The sequence below is a fragment of the Pogona vitticeps genome, chromosome 15, assembly GCF_051106095.1.
Source record: "Pogona vitticeps strain Pit_001003342236 chromosome 15, PviZW2.1, whole genome shotgun sequence".
NCBI lineage: Eukaryota > Metazoa > Chordata > Lepidosauria > Squamata > Agamidae > Pogona > Pogona vitticeps.
In genome coordinates, this window is record NC_135797.1 from 11,665,031 (window position 1) to 11,684,724 (window position 19,694).

General features: G+C 45.9%; 1 protein-coding gene across 1 annotated transcript in view; it reads left to right on the plus strand.

The window, feature by feature from the left end:
• The first annotated feature begins 2,839 nt into the window (after window positions 1–2,839).
• The window catches only part of RELA (RELA proto-oncogene, NF-kB subunit), a 36,387-nt gene continuing 19,532 nt past the window's right edge, over window positions 2,840–19,694 (plus strand). The window contains exon 1 of the mRNA XM_072984325.2: window positions 2,840–3,163. Coding sequence (XP_072840426.2) covers window positions 3,109–3,163 — 55 coding nt within the window. The 5' untranslated portion in view covers window positions 2,840–3,108. The remainder of the gene's footprint in view (window positions 3,164–19,694) is intronic.

Here is a 19,694-nt window from a genome sequence, read left to right on the forward strand (position 1 = left end):
GGGATATCCAGTTCTGATTTGTGAGGACAGCTGCCAGCATCGCAATTGGCCTGTGCGCTCGCACAGCCTCCCAGCTGTTGGGTTGCAATTCTAGCGCCCTTCACCGTTGCAGCTAGTAAGAATAATTCACTCTCTCCAGGATTCCTACCAGATCTTCCAAGGTCTCAAAAATGAAAAAAAAGGGGGTATTTCTCTGGTGCTAGTTAGAATCTATAGGAGTTCTTGGTTTAGATCTCAAATTGAGCTGTGATAACCTTGATGGGTGTCGAGGCGTTGTGGAGGTAAAATAAATAAATGGAAATCCAAACAGGTCCACTTAGAGCTCCTTTGAAGAAAAATGATTTCAGGCCGTCTTCTCTCACGGCTCATGCCTGCTCTGCCCAAACCCTGCTCCATGCCTCCTCCTTTGTACAGAATGGCTTCGAAGAAAGACGGCGAGAGAATGAGGCAGCCAGGATGATGATAAGCAGCAATGAGCGTGTTTGCTTAGGAAAGGTAAGACTAGATCCAGATGTGAGTAAGATTGCTCGACAGGCAGAGGGAATGCTCCATCAAAAAGAGATTACTGCTTTGCATAAAATTAGTATATACTGAGTGAAATGCATCGTTGTTTAGTCATGTCCGACTCTTCGTGACCCCATGGACCAGAGCACGCCAGGCCCTCCTATCTTCTACTGCCTCCCGGAGTTGGGTCAAAGTCATGTTGGTTGCTTTGCAGACACTGTCCAGCCATCTCATCCTCGGTCGTCCCCTTCTCCTCTTGCCTTCACTCTTTCCCAACATCAGGGTCTTTTCCAGGGAGTCTTTTCTTCTCATTAGATGGCCAAAGTACTGGAGTCTCAGCTTCAGGATCTGTCCTTCCACTGAGCACTCAGGGTTGATTTCCTTTAGAATTGATAGGTTTGTTCTCCTTGCAGTCCAGGGGATTCTCAAGAGTCTCCTCCAGCACCACAATTCAAAGGCATCAATTCTTCGGCGGTCTGCTTTCTTTATGGTCCAGCTCTCACTTCCATACATCACGACAGGAAAAACCATAGCTTTGACTATGCGGACTTTTCTTGGCAAGGTGATGTCTCTGCTTTTTAAGATGCTGTCAAGATTTGTCATCGCTTTCCTCCCAAGAAGCAGGCATCTTTTAATTTCGTGGCTGCTGTCTCCATCTGCAGTGATCATGGAGCCCAGGAAAATAAAATCTGTCACTGTCTCCATATCTTCCCCTTCTATTTCCCAGGAGGTGATGGGACCAGTGGCCATGATCTTAGTTTTTTTGATGTTGAGTTTCAGACCGTTTTTTGCACTCTCCTCTTTCACTCTCATTACAAGGTTCTTTAATTCCTCCTCACTTTCTGCCATCAGAATGGTGTCATCTGCCTATCGGAGGTTGTTGATATTTCTTCCAGCATAGACGTAGTTTTAGAAATGCATAGATGTAGTTTTAGAAGTATTTACTGTGATGGAGAGGTAAGGGAAGATTTATTTATTTACTTACTTATTTGATTTTTACCCTGCCCCTCTAGACTATGTCTACTCGGTGTGACTAGGTTACCTGTGTATCTCCTTTTCAGTCTCCTACACAATTGGTACTAACTGCGGGTAGGAAATTGCTCCTTTGTACAGTACCCTAAAAATCAAATACTGGCAATCTGTCGCCCAGCTGTGGATGTGCACCTTCTTCATAGGGGCTACGGATGATGCCCTTGCTGTTTCTGATCCCAACGCCTCCGAGCCTGACTTACACACTGCAGGTAATACTGGCCGTTAAAATGATGACTGAGTAAAATCCTGATTAAAACTGGCAGCAGCCCAAGAAAGATATAAATGCTGACTCGGGTGTGCATGTGTGATGATAGTATCTTGACACTGTTATTAATTTTTTTTTTTTGATTTACAGTATTTGAGAATTGTTACCTTATCTGTATAAATATTTACCATGCCATCTCACTCTGTCTGAAGAAGTGGCCCCAGTCCACGAAAGCTCACGTTAAAAAATAGCAATTTAAGGGGCTGCAATGTGTTTGTGGTCTTCATGTTTTTTAAAATTTGTTTTGATATTGCTTGACACACCTATTCCTTAGCTTACATTTACTCCAGTAAAATGACTGATAGTCTGCTTGTCTTCCCTTTATCCTCATCACAATTTTTGTAAATTGGTTAGGGTGCTACAAAGTGGTCCAAAGCCTTTGCCTAACTCGGGGGGGGGGGGGCTAGAATCTCTCCCCAATTTTGTTTAATGCAGATTTTAGTGGCTGCTTCTAATATACTACTTGTTTCATTCATTTTAAAATATTTGTCTACTTGCTCTTCTTAGCTTTTAAGTGTGTTTTTAATGATATAAGCTGCTTTTCTCTCCTTTTTATTTCAGTATTTCAAATAAATACACAGCCTGAATTCCCCCAAATCCGAATCCCCATAGGGAGGGGGAAAAAACTGGGCTCTGCAGACGTTTTTTCTTGGAACTCCCCCCCCCCACAAAAGACGAGGGACTGGCGGAGTTGCGGAACCAAAATCATGTCTCTTGGCGTTCCAAAGGCTTCCCCGCCTTCTCTTCCAAAACCGGAGCCACGCCTTATCAGGGCCATTCGGGAGTGACTCAATCGCCCTTACCCTTTCGGGGAAGATGAGGGGGCCCGACTTAGCCACTTCTCCAAAAAACCCCCTTCCTCCAAAGAATTTTTGCATTTTTTTTTTCGCTCGGCTTCGGGGATTTGAACTTGCACCCGCTCCCTAAACGGCCCTGCTGCAGCCTTTGGCGCCGCCCCTTTTCCCGGGTCTTATTTGCATAAAGGGGCGGGGCTTGCTGGGGAGGTCACGTGGGGGCGGGGTGTTTCCTTTTCGGGGCTGCAACATTGTAGCGAACGTTCCATTGCGGGGGAAACAGGCTCGGCTTTGGGCGCGCCTCCCTTTTCCCTTCGCGCTTCGCTTCGCTTCGCTTCGCTTCTTCTTCCCCGGCTCCGCTCCTTCCTGCTTACCGGCGGAGGGCCTTCCGGAGGCGGCTGGGCCGGCTGGATCGCGGGCCCTGGAAGGGGGCTCCTCCTCGTCCTCTTTCCCCCCGAGGCCTGGGATCTTTCCCCCCCCCCTCCACCCACCCCCGATCGCCTTCCCTTCATCATGGGGGAGCCCTTGCCCCAAATTCCGGGCGGATTCTCCAATGCAGCCATGGGCGGTAAGAGTACCCCCCCTTTATTCCCCCCCACCTCCTTTGGGGCATCTCCCCCCTTCCCCGAAGCGAGCGATCGCGTCTGTGCCCGTTCACACGATCCCAACCCGGGGAGAAGGGGAGAAGGGGGGGTGGATGGGGGGGGTGTTGCCACCCCATGAGCCGTGGGCGACCTGAGTGGCTCGAAAAGTTGGCTAGGGTGTGGCGGATGGGGGGGGTGCTCTCCTACCGGGGAGGGAGGGAGATCTTTAAAAGATCTTTATTTATATAAATATGAGTTGTTGTTTTTTGGACATGGTACGAAACGGTCATGTTGTCAAGCGCTGGGTCAGGTCGGTGCTGAAACTCGGGTGTGGGCATCTGGAGGGGGGGGAAGAAGTGGGGCTACTAATCCCCAGCCCCGCACGCTCGTTGTGCTTGCCAGATGCGTTGTTGTGATATGTTCCGCCGAGTTTGCTTCCGACTTGTGGCGGCAGCCCTCAAAGAGGGTTGTATGGGGAGGATAAAAAAAATCTGGGCTTTCCTTTGCGATTCCCCCCCCACACACACGTTGGAGGGATTCGAACCCGGGTCTCCTAAGTCCTAGTTGGGTCACTTTTTATCCAGGACACCCGCCTGGCTCTCCTATCAAATTCAGGAGCTGGTTCTTGTCTGGTTCCGCTCTGTAGTTGATCCAGGATAAGACTCTACTTAATACATTTACAGATTTTCTTTTGATGGTCTGCTTTCCCCATGTTTCATTCTGCTGGATCTTGGAAATCTGCTTTTTGGAGTCTTATACGGCGAAAAGAACGGTGGCAATCAATAACCTGACAGTAACAAAGAGTTCAGCCTGTTCTGAGCCTCGGATCTCAATCATAGTCATTCCCTAGAGCATGTGCAGAGGTTTTTCCCCCTATCACAAACCTTGGGAACCATGTTGTCCCACTAGTTTACATGGGTCCAGGCTTTGCTTTGTATTTCTGGCCACTGTTTAAAAATGAAATTAAAAAAAAAACTCACTGAGACATCAAATCAGTTTGAGAAACCTTTTACTTTTTTGGGGGTCTTAACTTTATTATTTAAGGCTGTTCCTTCCAAATCCCATGAGCTACCTGGCTGTCTAATTTTATAATCGGTGTGCATTGTTTTATAATCGGTGTGCATTTTATAATCGGTGTGCATTTTATAATCGGTGTGCATTTTATAATCGGTGTGCATGTCGTGTTTGGTAAACTGCTGTCGGTTTTCTAAACGGCTGTTCATGAGAAAATCTGGAACGTGAGCTCTCATTTAAGTATGTAAAGCAGATGATGAATTCTGAAAAGTTGATTTGGTACAGTACACACTACTCCTGGCTTCTCTGGCAGCGAGACGGGTTGGTGGGAAGATCGTTTCTCCCCTATAATGGGTTACCCCGAAAGTCCATTTATGGCAGCTATAGATGATCCGCTGTTGACAGTCTGTCGTGCGGGAACCTTGATACATCCGCAAGTAGACTATGCGTTGGGAGCATGGGATGACGGCCGTTGAGCGACCCTTTGTGGCTGTATGTCATCTTTGTGTTGTTAATGCCATTTATTTTTGTTGTTTGGTCATTAACTCGTGTCCGACTCTTCGTGACCCCATGGACCAGAGCACACCAGGCCTTCCTGTCTTCCAGAGCCTCCTGGAGTTGGGTCAAATTCATGTTGGTCACTTCAGTGACCCTGTCCAGCCATCTCGTCCTCTGTCATCCCCTTCTCCTCTTGCCTTCACACTTTCCCAACATCAGGGTCTTTTCCAGGGAGTCTTCTCTTCTCATGAGATGGCCAAAGGATTGGAGCCTCCGCTTCAGGATCTGTCCTTCCAGGGAGCACTCGGGGTTGATTTCCTTCAGAACGGATAAGTTTGTTCTCCTTGCAGTCCAGGGGACTCTCAAGGGTCTCCTCCAGCACCACAATTCAAAAGCATCCGTTCTTCAGCGGTCAGCCTTCTTTATGGTCCAGCTCTCGCTTCCATACATCGCTACTGGAAAAAACCGTAGCTTTGACTATGCGGACTTTTGTCGCCAAGGTGATTTCTCTGCTTTTTAAGATGCTGTCGAGGTTTGTCCCTTTATACCAGTCATTATTGCCATATTTTACAGTGAGTGGCGTTGAAAGGAACACCGTTGTTATTTCCCACCCCGTGTGCCTCAAATGTAAAAAACATGAAATGCCTGCGAAGAATCAGACGTGACAAACCGTAGAAAGAGTTTCATTCCTATTTTGATTCTCCGGAGTACAGAACGGTGCGGTGTGCCGGATCTAAAAGCTTCTCACAAAATGTTGGAAGTTGCCTAGAGTGATCGTATAGACCAGATGGGCGGGATATAAATCAAATCAGATAAACAAACAAACAAACAAATAAATAAATAAAATAAAAAAGCAACTCTTTTAAAAGAGCACTTGTGCTACATCAACAACAACAAGAAGAAACATTATGGCATTTAGGTCCTTTTAAAGAGAAAGGTGGGATAAAAATATTCTAAATCAATAAATAAAATAAGTTATACCATGCTGTCGAGGTTGAAGGCTCTTGGAGTGTTTTGCATGGCAATAAAATTGAGAAAAGCCGACCCGCTGGCCTTAAGAGACACAGCGTGAAAGAAGAGGGATGAGGGATGCCGTTTCTGTGCGATTTACATTCATGTCTGGCCAGTTCTCGAAAGGGCTGGACGTAGCAAATTCCCCACCTACTCACATCGATCCTGTGAGGTAGACCAGACAAGAAGAGAGATTAGCCCATGAAGCAGTCTTCTCGCTATGTTATGTTGATGTAAAGTGGGGATTAGTTCTAGCCCTCGATCGTCAGCCCCACCATCAACCTTTTGCACGACTTCCTCTTTCCGCAGGCTTGCTTGGGATTATGGGAGTTGTAGTCCAAGAAGCAGGAAAGCTATAGGGTTTGAATAGGGCAGATTTCATTTAAATCGTGAATTAAACTTTTAAAAGCCCAGATTCTTCGTGTGATTTAAAGTTTAAAAAATCAATTGATTTGATTTAAATCGACGTGATTAAGAAAGACTTGATTTTTATCTGCCCTGGCGTTGAGGTCGAGGGTTGTATGCATTTACTCAGGAGGAAGTCCCACTGTGTTCATTGAGATTTAATCCAGATCCGCATGCGTAGGATTGGAATCTTAATCTGTCAAGAGGTTCACTAAAACTGGTGCCAGCCGTCTGTCCTGTGAATGGCAATGGCTGCGAGTAGACTCTGTCTAGAGAGGCGGGGTATAAATTGAATAATTAATAAATAAAATATATTGACTACTTCCATAGGTTGGCACCATGAATTTTGGGCCGCATTTTGCTCTCTTTCATTGCAAACTGTGGCAGGTTATATTCGTACAATGTTTTGATTTGTAGAAATCTGTATCATTGCATCCTGAAGCGTCGTCCTTTTCTGAAGTCTGTTTCAGCACTTAGTTGGGGGAAATTGGTTGGTTTGCAATGTTTTAACCCACCTTTCTCCTTAAAAGGACCCGAGGCAGCTTACAACAGTTAAAAAGACAATATTTTAAAGCTAAACACAGTCAATGTGCAAATATCAGAAGATGAATAAACAAGTATTTTTTTATTAAAAATGGACAAAGCAATCAGTACTAAAAACACATTTAAAAACAACAGAATGCAACACTCCATTTTAAAAAAATTATTTATTTATTTATTTATTTGTTTGTTTGTTTGTTTGTTTGTTTGTTTATTTACTGTGTATCCCGCCTATCTGGTCATTGCAACCACTCTAGGTGGCTAAACCCCACTTAGGCTGCCAGTTACGAAGGAAAAACTTACCTGAAGAGAATGGTCTTTGCCAGCTTGGCCTCCAGTGGCAGGGAGTTCCAGAGTCTCTGGGAGCAGCCACAGAGGTGATCTTCTCCCGTGGCCTCACCAAGAACACCTACAAGGGTGGTGGGACAGAGAAAGGCCTCCTCGAGGATCTTAATCTCCTGAGCAGACTCATAGAGGGAGATGCAGCCTTTTAGATAGCTCGGACACCAGCCGTTCAGGGCTTTATGGGTTAAAACCAGTACTTTGGCTTGTGACCCATCAGACATAAATTCTGTGTCCCCCGGGGGCCTCAAGTGGGTCTGATGGGATTCCATCCCAGAATTTGGCCAAAGAGTGGAAAAGTCACGAATGACAGCCTTTCTTGTCGTTCTTTTCTCAATGGCCAGAATAAACAGAAGGGAAATCTCTTTTTTGACAGTGCATGCATTTCAGAGGTGGGACATCATTTTGGGGTGGGGTGGGGTGGGGCCGCCCTGGCACCTCCCGGCTAGCCTTTCCGGTGCAATCAGCCCGTGGCGAGGGTGCCATCCGTCCCCTTGTTTGCCTTTCGGACCCAAGAGGGGAGCGACTCTTGAGACGGGCATAATGCAAAGGAGCTGCCAGCTCGTCTCTGGGCACGGTTAATGCTTGGCTGGTATGGGGTTGTGTGGGTGGGTACGGCGTGCATGATCAGCCGTCAGCTAGACACGCTGGCTGATGGATTCCAGCGACGGCTCTCACTCCACCCGACTCCTTTGACCAGGAACAGAGATTCCAGTTTTGAGACTTGCTCTCAAGTCAGACTGAAGTCGCACGGGTGACTTGACTCAGAGGTGGGTTTTTTTTTTCCCCAATGACTTGGATTCTTGACTTAGGACCCACCAGCCCCTCCTTCCTCCCCCCGGGGGAAAAAGCTTGTTTTTAATAGGGACTCGGGACTTGTTACTGAAGACACAGTCTTTGCCCCTTGGCAGAATCCCACCAGCCCTACCGTTGACCAAGTTTGGCTGCAACTCTAGTATGGGGTCTCTCCCCCTCCCCGGCATGAAATTCAGTTGTGTGAAGACCTCGATGGAATGAAAAACAGAAGGGCAAGCTTTTGCCCCTCTGGACGGGGCGGCTCACGGAAAGATGTCAAGCTTAGTACTGTATTTTTCAGTGTATAAGACTATAAAAGATAGAAGTTCCCTTTGACAATTTTTTGTCCAGTCGTGTCCGACTCTAGGGGGGCGGTGCTCATCCCCGTTTCCAAGCCGTAGAGCCAGCGTTTTTGTCCGAAGACAATCTTCCGTAGTCACATGGCCAGTGCGACTTAGACACGGAACGCTGTTACCTTCCCACCGAGGTGATCCCTATTTATCTACTTGCATTTGCATGCTTTCGAACCGCTAGGTTGGCGGGAGCTGGGACAAGCGACGGGCACTCCGTCCCATGGATTCGATCTTACGACTGCTTGGTCTTCTGACCCTGCAGCACGGGCTTCTGCTGTTTAGCCCGCAGTGCCACCACGTCCCTGTATAAGAGTATACTTTTGTTTAAAATCTTTAGACTAAAAATTCAGAGTTGTCTTATACGCAGAAGTAGGCTGAGGAGAGAACAAAAACAAGTGGAGGGGAAAGCAGGGATCAAAGCGATCCTGCAGCGCTTTGATCCCTTTCCCCCTACACTTGCTAAGCCCCACTTAGATTTCTTAATTTTGGATTAGAAAAGTGGTGGTGGGGGTGTCTTATACACAGAAAAATACGGTACTTTCAAGCAAATGGAAGAGATTCCTTTTTCTGGGCTGCCTCCGTCTCCTCCAGAACATGGCGGGGGTTTGCTCGGATGTGGGTGAGAAGATGCTTCTCTGCGGGGTAGCCCTCTGGATCGCCTGCCTGCTTTGACCTCAGTCATTGAATGGGGAGTGGGAAGAGTTAAGAGTCAAGCTAAAGAGTCTCGTTTTGCGTTCAGAAGCTGGCAATATGTTTTCCATTCAGATTACGGGATTCTCCCACGGCTGCACACCTGAGCCGTCAGACTTACAAATGGAGACTTAGTTTACCTGCTGGTGGTTATGGCTCGTTAAGGTGCCTTTTGAGGTCATCGTCCTTGAAAGGTTCTGTCGTTAACATCCCTGGAGAAATCTTTCAGCCTCATGGCTCCCTTCATTGAGTCAAACCTCCATCATCATTGGTCGTCTCCTTTTCCTACCACCACCCGCTTTCCTTAGCGCTAATTGTTTTTCCCAGTGAATCTCATCTCATGCTAAGTCCAAAATAGCGAGAATTCAGGCTTGATTTGACCTAGCGTCCACTTATTTAGCTTTCTGGCGGTCCTGCTTGAGTACTCCTTCGACACCGCATTTCAGATGATGATTTCCTGTCTTTACGGATTATTTCCTGTCGGTTTTCGTTACTGTCCCGTTTCCGCACAGCGAGCAGCGATACCGTTGCATGGAGGGTCACGGTATTTGTGAGAGACCCTCTTCGGAATGCTCGGCTGAGCATCTCGGTCGATTCTCGGAACCCTTTTGGTTTGGTTGCAGGGTATGTTCGGACTTTTTTTGACTCGTGCGTTGAAATGGTTTTGTATCCGGGAGGCATTGGTTGGTGGCGGTATTCTAGTTCGTCAAGAGCTGCATCTGGCGCTCCGTGACAGCGTCAGCCCCTTAAAAAAGGGAAAGAGAAAAGGAGAAAGTTATTTTTCCCCCTCCCGAAACACTTGCAGTCAAAATACCTTCTGCGGATGGGGAGGAAGGGTGTTACAAGTCCCTTTGCTTGCCAGCTCAGTGAGTAGGAAACTGGTTTTATAAATAATGAAGGTCCCACGGAGTTGTTAATTCCTTTTGATAAAATACTAGTACCATTGCGTGCAACAGTCTAAATCTGGCACTGCCTAAATATCTCCTCGGGGAGTACGGCTTTATGGATCGTTGGCTTCTAGTGTCCACGCTGGAAGGACTACTGTGTTTTAGTGTATAAAGAGAGGCTTTTTCTGAGCTCTGGATCCTCGTGGCGATTGTTTCCTGCATCCAGGGATCAAACATGGGGCTGCTGTCTACTTAGAGGTCACTCGGATTCATCCTACGTGTTCCAGATTGTTTTCACAGGCTGAACCAGTGGGCCGGTCATTTATTTTATTTATCAATTTGAAATATTTTTACCCTGCCTTTCTCCTTAAAAGGACCGGAGGTGGCTTACGTCGTTCAAAGGCCAATATAAAAGCGAACAATAGCGAGTGTACAAATACTAAAAAAGATCAAACAAATACCGTACTAAAATAAAGGATGGTATCAGCAACATCATCCTTCCGTCTCGAGAGACGATGGTATCGTGCTCTGTATGGAGGACTTGGAACAGCGTCTACTGTGGCTGAGAAGGCCAATTTGAGAGTGGCCATCCCTTCCACACTGAAGACAAATACAATCTCTCCCCTGTCCAGCTCCCTGATTTTGCTGGTTTTGCCTCTTTGCCTCGGCCTGCTGGACAAGGGTCTCTTCAAATTGGGAGAGGCCGTGATGCAGTGCCTGCCTCCAGGTTGAACGCTCAGATGTCAGAGTTTCCCATCTGTTGAGGTCTATTCCTAAGGGCTTCAGATCCCACTTGCAGATATCCTTGTATCACAGCTGTGGTCTCCCTCTGGGGCGATTTCCCTGCACTAATTCTCCATATAGGAGATCCTTTGGAATCCAACCATCAGCCATTCTAACAACATGCCCAAGCCAACGTAGACAGCACTGTTTCAGTAATGTGTACATGCTAAAAATTCCAGCTCGCTCTAGGACTATTCTATTTGGAACTTTGTCCTGCCAGGTGATACCAAAAATCCGTCGGAGGCAACGCATATGGAAGGTGTTCGGCTTCCTCTCCTGCCGTGCACAAAGGGTCCAGGACTCACTGCAGGACAGGAGTGTGCTCAGGACACAGGCTCTATAGACCTGGATCTTGGTATGTGTCGTCAGCTTCTTATTGAGCCATACTCTCTTTGTGAGTCTAGAGAACATGGTAGCTGCTTTCCCAATGCATTTATCCAGCTCGACATCCAGAGAGAGGGTGTCAGAGATGGTTGAGCCAAGGTACCAAAATGCTTTCAAAGCAGTAAGGCCCAACAACGATGCCTTTAAAGCATATCTTTTGAACAAACTGGTGCTCTTCTATGGAAGAGATGGCGGTGGTGTGGCCTTCCAGATGTTATGGCGAACTGCAGTTCCCATCAGTGCACCAGTGCTGATGGGAGTGGCTATTCTTCCACATCTGGAAAGCCAACAGTTTTCCACTCTTGCTTTTTCGAGCCATGCCTGGAACTTGACTTTGCGTACAATGGCAATCAGATATTGGCAGGTACCGGGTCTGGTTGCCTCGCATGAAGTCAGAAGCCCTATTAGATCCTTGCTTTTGTGTGTGTGTGTGTGTGCGCGCGCACGTGTGTGTGAGCGCCTTATGGAGTAATTTAAGGGAAGAGAAGTGTGGAGGTCTCCCGGGTTCTGTAAGGCTGATGTTTTTCCTTCCACGTCAGACACGGACAGTCTTTCTAGAGCGTCGACGGGGGAAATGGAGGTTGGCTTTGAGACCAGAGGAAGCTACAGTGCCAATTTCTACTTGGCCATAAAGTTTTCCCGGTGACTCAGGGAGGTTTTAAAGCCAAGAACGCCTGATTTCTCAAAGTTGCACCCAGAAACGAAAATCATAAAAGCAAAAAACCCAGAGTTTCCAAAAACCCACAAAGTTTTTGGAAACTTCAGGAACGATAGAATGGAGTTGGGTTTTGTTTTTTTTTCATATTTTGATGGCGCCGGGGCAAAGCTGTGCTGTGTGCCGGACCTGTTAGCTTGTATGCCCTTGAACGAAAATTTTAAAACAACTGGCCAGTAAACACAATGGTAACCCTTGTCGGGAGTGATGACAGATCGGTGTAACATTCCTACCTTACTCTAGAACTACAGAAACTCTCGGAATGGAGAGAGTGATTGTTATTTCAAATTCTTTCTGGGGTTTTTTGGATGTTTATCAAGGGGAAAATCAATCACGGTGGACAGCAGGCGCTCTTGTATTTAGTACTCTTCTTTAATGAGCAAATAAATTCACAGGTTGCTTCAGAAACGTGGAAATTCAAGTCCTTTGTTTTCTTACTTTTTGGGGTGCACATACATACAAAATTGTCTCCCGTTTCACCGAAATAACCTCTCGGGCAGCAATATTTTAGGAGTAAGAAGGGGCACCATACTTTCAGTACACTGAAAAGGCAACACTGCCTGTCTCTGTGTTACCTTTCGAAAAAGCCCATGCCTTGCCAGTTGAGATCCTTGTTCCTGGAGGGTTGTAGTCCGGAATCTGGATTAGTTTTGCTTTCACTATGTACTTTATTTTTCTGTGTATAAGACTATACTTTTGTCTAAAATCTTTAGATCAGGCTTGTCCAACCTGCGGCCCGAGGGCCGCATGCGGCCCAGGTAAGCTTGTAATGCGGCCCAGTGCAATTTTTTATTTTTAAAGAAATTCCAATGTTTCAAGTTACACTGCCGGCACTTGCGGCCAGAATGTGGCCGGGGCATGCCACAACAGTAGAGGGGGAGAGAGGGAAGGAAGAAAGGAGGGGGAGGGGAGGGGACAGGGGGACTGCGTGACTGCATTGCACTGTCCCCGCCAATAAGCAGCCCCCCTCCCAGCCCCATAAAGCCACTGGAGTCGAAGCTGGCAGGCTCTGCTGTCTGAGATCGCAGCTGCCAGTAAGCGCGCTTGGAGCAGGGCTGCGGAGGATGGCTAGGGCTGCCCCCCCCATGCGGCCCAAACCAAATGTATGTGCGGCCCAAACCAAATATTCATCTTCTAATGCGGCCCAGGGAAGGTGAAAGATTGGACACCCCTGCTTTAGATGAAAAATTGAGGGTCATCTTATACACGGAAGTAAGCTGAGGAGAGAACAAAAACAAGTGGAGGTGAAAGCAGGGATCAAAGCGATCCTGCAGCACTTTAATCCCTTTCCCCCTGCACTTGCTAAGCCCCATTTAGATTTCTTAATTTTGGATTAGAAAAGTGGGGGGCGTCTTATACGGTAAATTTGTTCTCGATCATCCCAGAGTGCAGGACATGTCAGAATGGGCTCAGGCGACAGGAAGCCAGATGTAGGCTGAATATCAGGAAAAACATCTCAACTGTTAGAGCAGTACAACGGAACCTGTGACCTTGGTAGGTGGTGAGCTCTCCAACGCTGGAGACCTTCGGGAGAAAATTGAAACCCCCCCCCCTCTGTCCTGCTTTGATTTGGATTCTTGCCTTGAGCCAGGGGTTGGACCGGATGGCCTTAAGAGGCCCCTTCCTGCTCAATTATTCTATGATCGTTTGAAAAAAAAATGTTATTTTGATTTAAAATTTAAAAAGAGCAGCACTAAAGAGGGAGAGTAGCTTTCCTGGGATTTTTGGAGCTCAGAGAACAACTGAACCATCCTAGTATAGGCTGGAAGTTTTTGGTTTTTTTAAGAAGGCTCCCTGGCTTGGAGACAGAGCTCCCGTTTGCCTTCAAAATATCCCGAGTTCGAATCTCAGCCTCTCTAGGTACTGCAGGAGATTAAGAGCCATGCCAAACCTTGGACAGTAAATGCAAGTCAGTGGGTGATAAGATGACTCGGAGAAAAGGCAGCTTCTTACATCCCTTATCAACTCAGTTCTCTATTTGCAGCCACAAAGGCTGCAATCTTATTTTATTGGCGGGATATTTCCCCTTTAAAAAGGTCTCGGAGGGCAGAACTTAAAAGGGACTCTTCCTCTTCCCCACCTTTGTTCTCGGCATTCAAAAGAGAAGTTCATGAGCCGTCTTAGAAAGGGCTTGCTCTAGAGGTGGCCGACGGCCCCGTTGGGCCAAATCGGGAGTACCTTTAGGTAGGAAGTAACTGTAGCCTATCTCTGGGCTCCACGTAGGGGCCAAGACAGTGCTTTGGCTTTCGAGATACAGTGGTGCCTTGCTTGACGATGTTAATTCTTTCCAGCGAAATAGCTGGAAAGCGAAAATGTCGTAAAGCGAAATAAAAAAGCCCATTGAAATATATTGAAAACTGTTCAATGTGTTCCAATGGGCTGAATAACTCACCGTCCAGCGAAGATACTCCATAGGGGTGGCCATTTTCGGTGCCTGTATAGCGAGGAATCCGTCCAAAAACACAGCGGGGAGCCATTTTGAGCAGCCGGCAGCCATTTTGAAAACCCGACAATCAGCTGTTTTGATCGTTGTAATGCGAAGAATCAGTTCCTGAAGCAGGGAACCGATCATCGCAAAGCGAAAAAACCCATTAAAACATCATTTTGTGATCGCAATTGCGATCGCAGAAACATCATCGTGAAATGGATTCATCGTTATACGGGGTAATCGTTAAGTGGGGCACGACTGTATATTAGAATACCCCTTCCCACAGTCTCCTAACTTGTCACAGCTGGGTCTTCTAGGACTTCGAGTCTAAAACATCTGGAGGGTCCAAGGGGTTCCCCCCCCCTATTCTTGGCTTTTGAGCTTTCGAAACAGAGACTCTTGAGAGTCCCCTGGACTGCAAAAAGAACAAACCTATCCGTTCTGAAGGAAATCAACCCTGAGTGCTCACTGGAAGGACAGATCCTGAAGCTGAGGCTCCAATCCTTTGGCCACCTCATGAGAAGAGAAGACTCCCTGGAAAAGACCCTGATGTGAAGGAAGTGTGAAGGCAAGAGGAGAAGGGGACGACAGAGGACGAGATGGTTGGAGAGGGTCATCGAAGTGACCAACATGAATCTGACCCAACTCCGGGAGGCGGTGGAAGACAGGAGGGCCTGGCGTGCTCTGGTCCATGGGGTCACGAAGAGTTGGACACAACAACAACAAAAGTCAGCAACAGCATATTTCCCTAAGAAAACGATTGAGGACATCCTTCCCTGTCGATGTGTTAGAATACAACTCTTCCTTGTCTCTTATGGCTAGGGAGAGGAAGGGGGGTAAAATCCAAGAGAAAAGTTTTGCTGCTTCTTAGGCACGTCCCTGTCATCCCGTTTTTCTCTTGCAAGATCAAGGTCTAAAAATAGGGAAATATTTTCCCCCTCTTGTGTTTTGTCAGCACTTGAAGTATTTGGAAGTGTGTCTCGTGGACTTCCTCTTTTCAGGGTTGAAAGTGAATTTTTCCTCCCTGCTTCTTGGTTCTTGAAACTCCTCTTCAGCAGGGTGGTGGGCTCTGCGTCGTAGAACGCGGCTGGCACCGTTTCCCATTTTCCTCCCCCCCCCCCCAGAGGTAGCCTTGTTGGTCTCTGACTAAATGTATTTGAGCCATAAAGGTATTTGAGCCGTAAATGAGCATTGTGTCCCCAGTGCAAAAGGCTATTTACCGTATTTTTCCATGTATAAGACGCTCCCATGTATAAGGACCCCCCACACACACTTTTCTAATCCAAAATTAAGAAATCTAAGTGGGGCTTAGCAAGTGTAGGGGGGAAAGGGATCAAAGCGCTGCAGGATCGCTTTGATCCCTGCTTTCCCCCCCACTTGTGTTTGTTCTCGCCTCAGCTTACTTCTGTGTATAAGACGACCCTCAATTTTTAGTCGAAAGATTTTAGACAAAAGTATAGTCTTATACATGGAAAAATACGGTATTTATTTCATAAATTTATATGCTGCTGACTTACTGTAAGACACTTCTCTAAGCGGTTTGCAAAGATAAATAAAATAAACGCTAACCCCATCTGCCCAACAAAACCAATAAGATGGAACCCAACTTTAAATAAAATGGGTTTATCTTTGATGGGGCAGATACATATATAAACGTGGTGGGGTGTGTGTGTATTAAACAGTGAGGCCGGAACATCAGAAGCATATTAGCACCATGAAATTTCTCTACAAATGTATGTATACAACAGTGTGGGGTGTGTGGGTCCCACCGGCCTTGGTTGGACAACAGTCCCCATCATCCTCACAATTGACTGATGGGAATTACAGACAAGTAATACGTAGAGGACTTTACTGTGGCAGGAGGTTCCACAGGCACATGCTGCGTTAATCACTTTGGCAGGCAGGCAGTGTGGGGTATTAAATCTTGTTCTGACGTGTACTTTCTTCCGTGTAGCAGCCACTTCAGCTGGGGTTTCGGGAAGGATGGGGAAGGATGGGGGTTCTCTTGGTTTAAATTTTTGGGGGGAAAATCAGATTTTTTTTAAATAAATAGATTTAAATCAAAATGTTTTTGTTTTAATCATGATTTAAATAAAGGTCTTTTTAAAAAAATCCATTGATTTTTCTCCATCCTGGTTTTATTCTGCGGGACGGGATAATTTCTCCTCCTCCTTTCACTCCCTTGCTCAGTGGTGAAGGAGGAGGAGAAATTATAAGGGGAAGTTTCTGTGTTGAAAAGCGTGGTACTTGAGCTTAATTGCTAGGCACCCTGCTGCTTGGAGTGGTCAGATTAATGGCTAAGTTATTTAAACTTTGTGCCAATAGGAGCCTGTTTGTACAACTGAAATAACTTCAGGTGCCAAGACAGCTAACTATACCTGGTCTCTTATTTTAGACTTCTTCAAGTGCCCGTGAAACGCCAGTAAGTCTTGTCCATGCCAAAATTCTCGTTTGCAGCAGTAAAAGAAGACTGCTCGTTGTATTTAAATATCTCTTTAGTCAATAGACAAATTACTGTATTTTTCCATGTATAAGACGGCCCATGTATAAGACTTTTCTAATCCAAAATTAAGAAATCTAAGTGGGGCTTAGCAAGTGTAGGGGGAAAGGGATCAAAGCGCTGCAGGATCGCTTTGATCCCTGCTTTCCCCTCCACTTGTTTTTGTTCTCTCCTCAGCTTACTTCCGTAGATAAGACAACCCTCAATTTTTCGTCTAAAGATTTTAGACAAAAGTATAGTCTTATACACGGACAAATACGATGTTTTATTTGCAGCATATTAAATAGATAGGGGAAAGAATCCCGGCTGCAGAGGGCATGCCGATCGTCTCATAGTAAGGGAGCTTTCCTGGAGAAAGGGCCATGCAAATCATCCCAGCTTAATTTTTCATTTCCGGACAAGCGGATGAGGTTTCTATCAGTGTTCGGTCACTATACCGTGACTGAGTTGTATTAAGAATTGGTAAAATAATTAGTTGCATTCCTTGGGTCTTTTTTTTAAGGAGAAAGGTGAGGTAAAAGATATTTTAAATAAAATACAGTATATACTTGAGTATAAGCCGACCCGAATATAAGCCGAGGCACCCAATTTTACCACCAAAAAAACCTGGGAAAATTTATTGACTCGAGTATAAGCTGAGGGTGGGTACATAGAATATGCAGAAGGAGGAGGATGAGAGTGTCCTGGAAGAGGAAATGCAGTGTACTTAACACAGGTCATCGGACCACCCACAGAGGCTGCAGGCGCCCCTAGATGAGCGGGGGATCCAGAGAACACCCACACTACAGGGGAGACATGTAATTTTGACACTGACTTGAGTACAAGCCGAGGGGGTTGCTTTTTCAGCAAAAAAAAATTGTGTTGAAAAACTAGGCTTATACTCGAGTATACACAGTAAGTAATAAAATTGTAGATCTGTCTTTAGGGATGATAATTCTGTGCGTTCGCGCTCACCAACCACAATTCGGTTTTCATACATTTACATTCAAGCATTCCCCATTGGAAGTCCGTAAAGAAGGAACTGGCAGATGCTGGAGGGCTCAGTAGTTTAGGCATCTGGCTTACGAAGCCAGACGTTCGGAGTTCGATTCCCCCACTGGGCCTCCTTGAGAAGGATTGGACTCCATGGTTCATAGGGCCCCTTTCCAATTCTAAGACGGTTTTATTATTAAGGAAGTCGGTTTAAGACTCTTGTGAATCTTGCTGTTTATTGAGTAAGTAATAAATTAAGAAGGCTACTTCAAGAAGTGAAATCTTTTCAATTTCAAAAATTAACAGCATTGGGGGGGGGGTGTTTGCTCTCCCTTTTTAAAATTTTTGATGTTCAACACTAGGTCTCGATTTTTCAAGACTCGGCTCAAAAAATACATAAGGTTAGGAAAAAGCTCATTTTGCCAATCCTTGTTGGGTTAGACCCCACAAAAGCTGATAGGGTGTGAACAGCTTGGACCCGCTTTTCTACAAAACCTCTGTCAAGGGTGAGCAGGCCTTCATCAGTAACTGTACAATGCAAAGACCACAATATTTGCAGCCCGCAAACTTCACACTCTTGGGTGACCGGGAAGCAAAGTTGCGATGTACCCCAGACAAAGCCCGAAAAACCTACAACAACCCTCGGGTTGCGGCCATGAAAGCCTTCGAGAATACCTTAGCTCGGATCACCTTGTCCTTTTGAAGCCGTAAACTGTGGTTAGGAGTCTCGGCTAGGCTTAATACAAACCATGGCTTGGTGTGATGCCTGAAGTCATGGTCTCTGTTCTGTTTTGGTCCTTCTCTGAAAGATGTCAGAGTTGTTGCTTGTGCAGTGAACTTTAAGCCTGTGCAAAGTGTGGGTTTGATGTTGTATTTTCTCCTTTCTCTCTCAATACTAAAAATATTTTAAAAACCTTAGAAATATATATTTCTATGATGTCATTGCCAGAACTGGCCACTAGAGGGAGCCAAAGGCCATGCTATGTATAGGGCTCACTATTAAAACAGCATTCACTATAATCTGCATTTTTCAGCATTTGCCCGAGGGAAGTTTGGAATCGCTCCCCATGGATAGCAGGGTTCTACTGCACAGCAAGATTTGGCAGAAATAGTTGGCATAAAATAGACTTTATTTCTACAGGAGAGACCATTAGGGAGGTTTAGTGGCGCATGCCAAAGGTCCCAAGCAGAGTCCTCTAGCATCTCTAGGTAGGTTAGGGAAGGATCTCAAAATCTAGGGCTCTGCTGTTCCTGCCACATGGCATACAGAAAGCTGAGCAGATGATGCTGATTGGGAGACTAATGGCCTGCCCAGATGGGTATATAGATCAGAAGCCACTGGCAATGGTGCGGCTAAAAAATATTGTAAATAAAATAAATAAATAAGTACAATAGGACCCCCTTATCCACCGGATTCACTTGTCCAGCATCTGAAAGTATTAAATATATATTTTTAAATCCTAGAAATATTTATTTCTAAAGATGAATTTATCAGAACTGGCCACTAGAGGGAGCAAGAGACCATGCTATGTATTGCGTTTAGTAGAGAAATATATTTCTACAATATCCTTATTACCAGAACTGGCTACTAGAGGTGCCAGAGATCATGCAATGTATAACATTGGCTATTAAAATAGTATTTGCTTTAATCTGAAATTTTTTTAGCATCCACGGAGGGGAGGCTTTGAACTGATTCCCTGTGGATCTGGAGGTGCTGCTGTACAGTGGTGCCTCGCTTAACGGCGACAATCAGTTTCAGGAAAATCGCCGTTAAGCGAAAACATCGTAAAGCGAAAATAAAAAGCCCATTGAAACGCATTGAAAACCTTTCAATGCGTTCCAATGGGCTTAAAACTCAGCGTCCAGCGAAGATCCTCCATACGGCGGCCATTTTCGCTGTCTTTATAGTGAGGAATCCATCCCTAAACACAGCGGGGAGCCATTTTAGTTACTTGGTGGCCATTTTGAAACCGCCGATCAGCTGTTTAAAAGTCATCGTTTTGCGAAGAATCGGTTCCCGAAGCAGGGAACCGATCATCACAAAGCGAAATTCCCCCATTTAGACCATCGTTTTGCGATCGCAATTGGGATCGCAGAAACATTGTTGTGAAGTGGATTCGTCGTAATGTGGGGCAATCGTAAAGCGAAGCACCACTGTATTTGGATTGCTGTTTGGTTCGAACTAAATTGCATGGCTC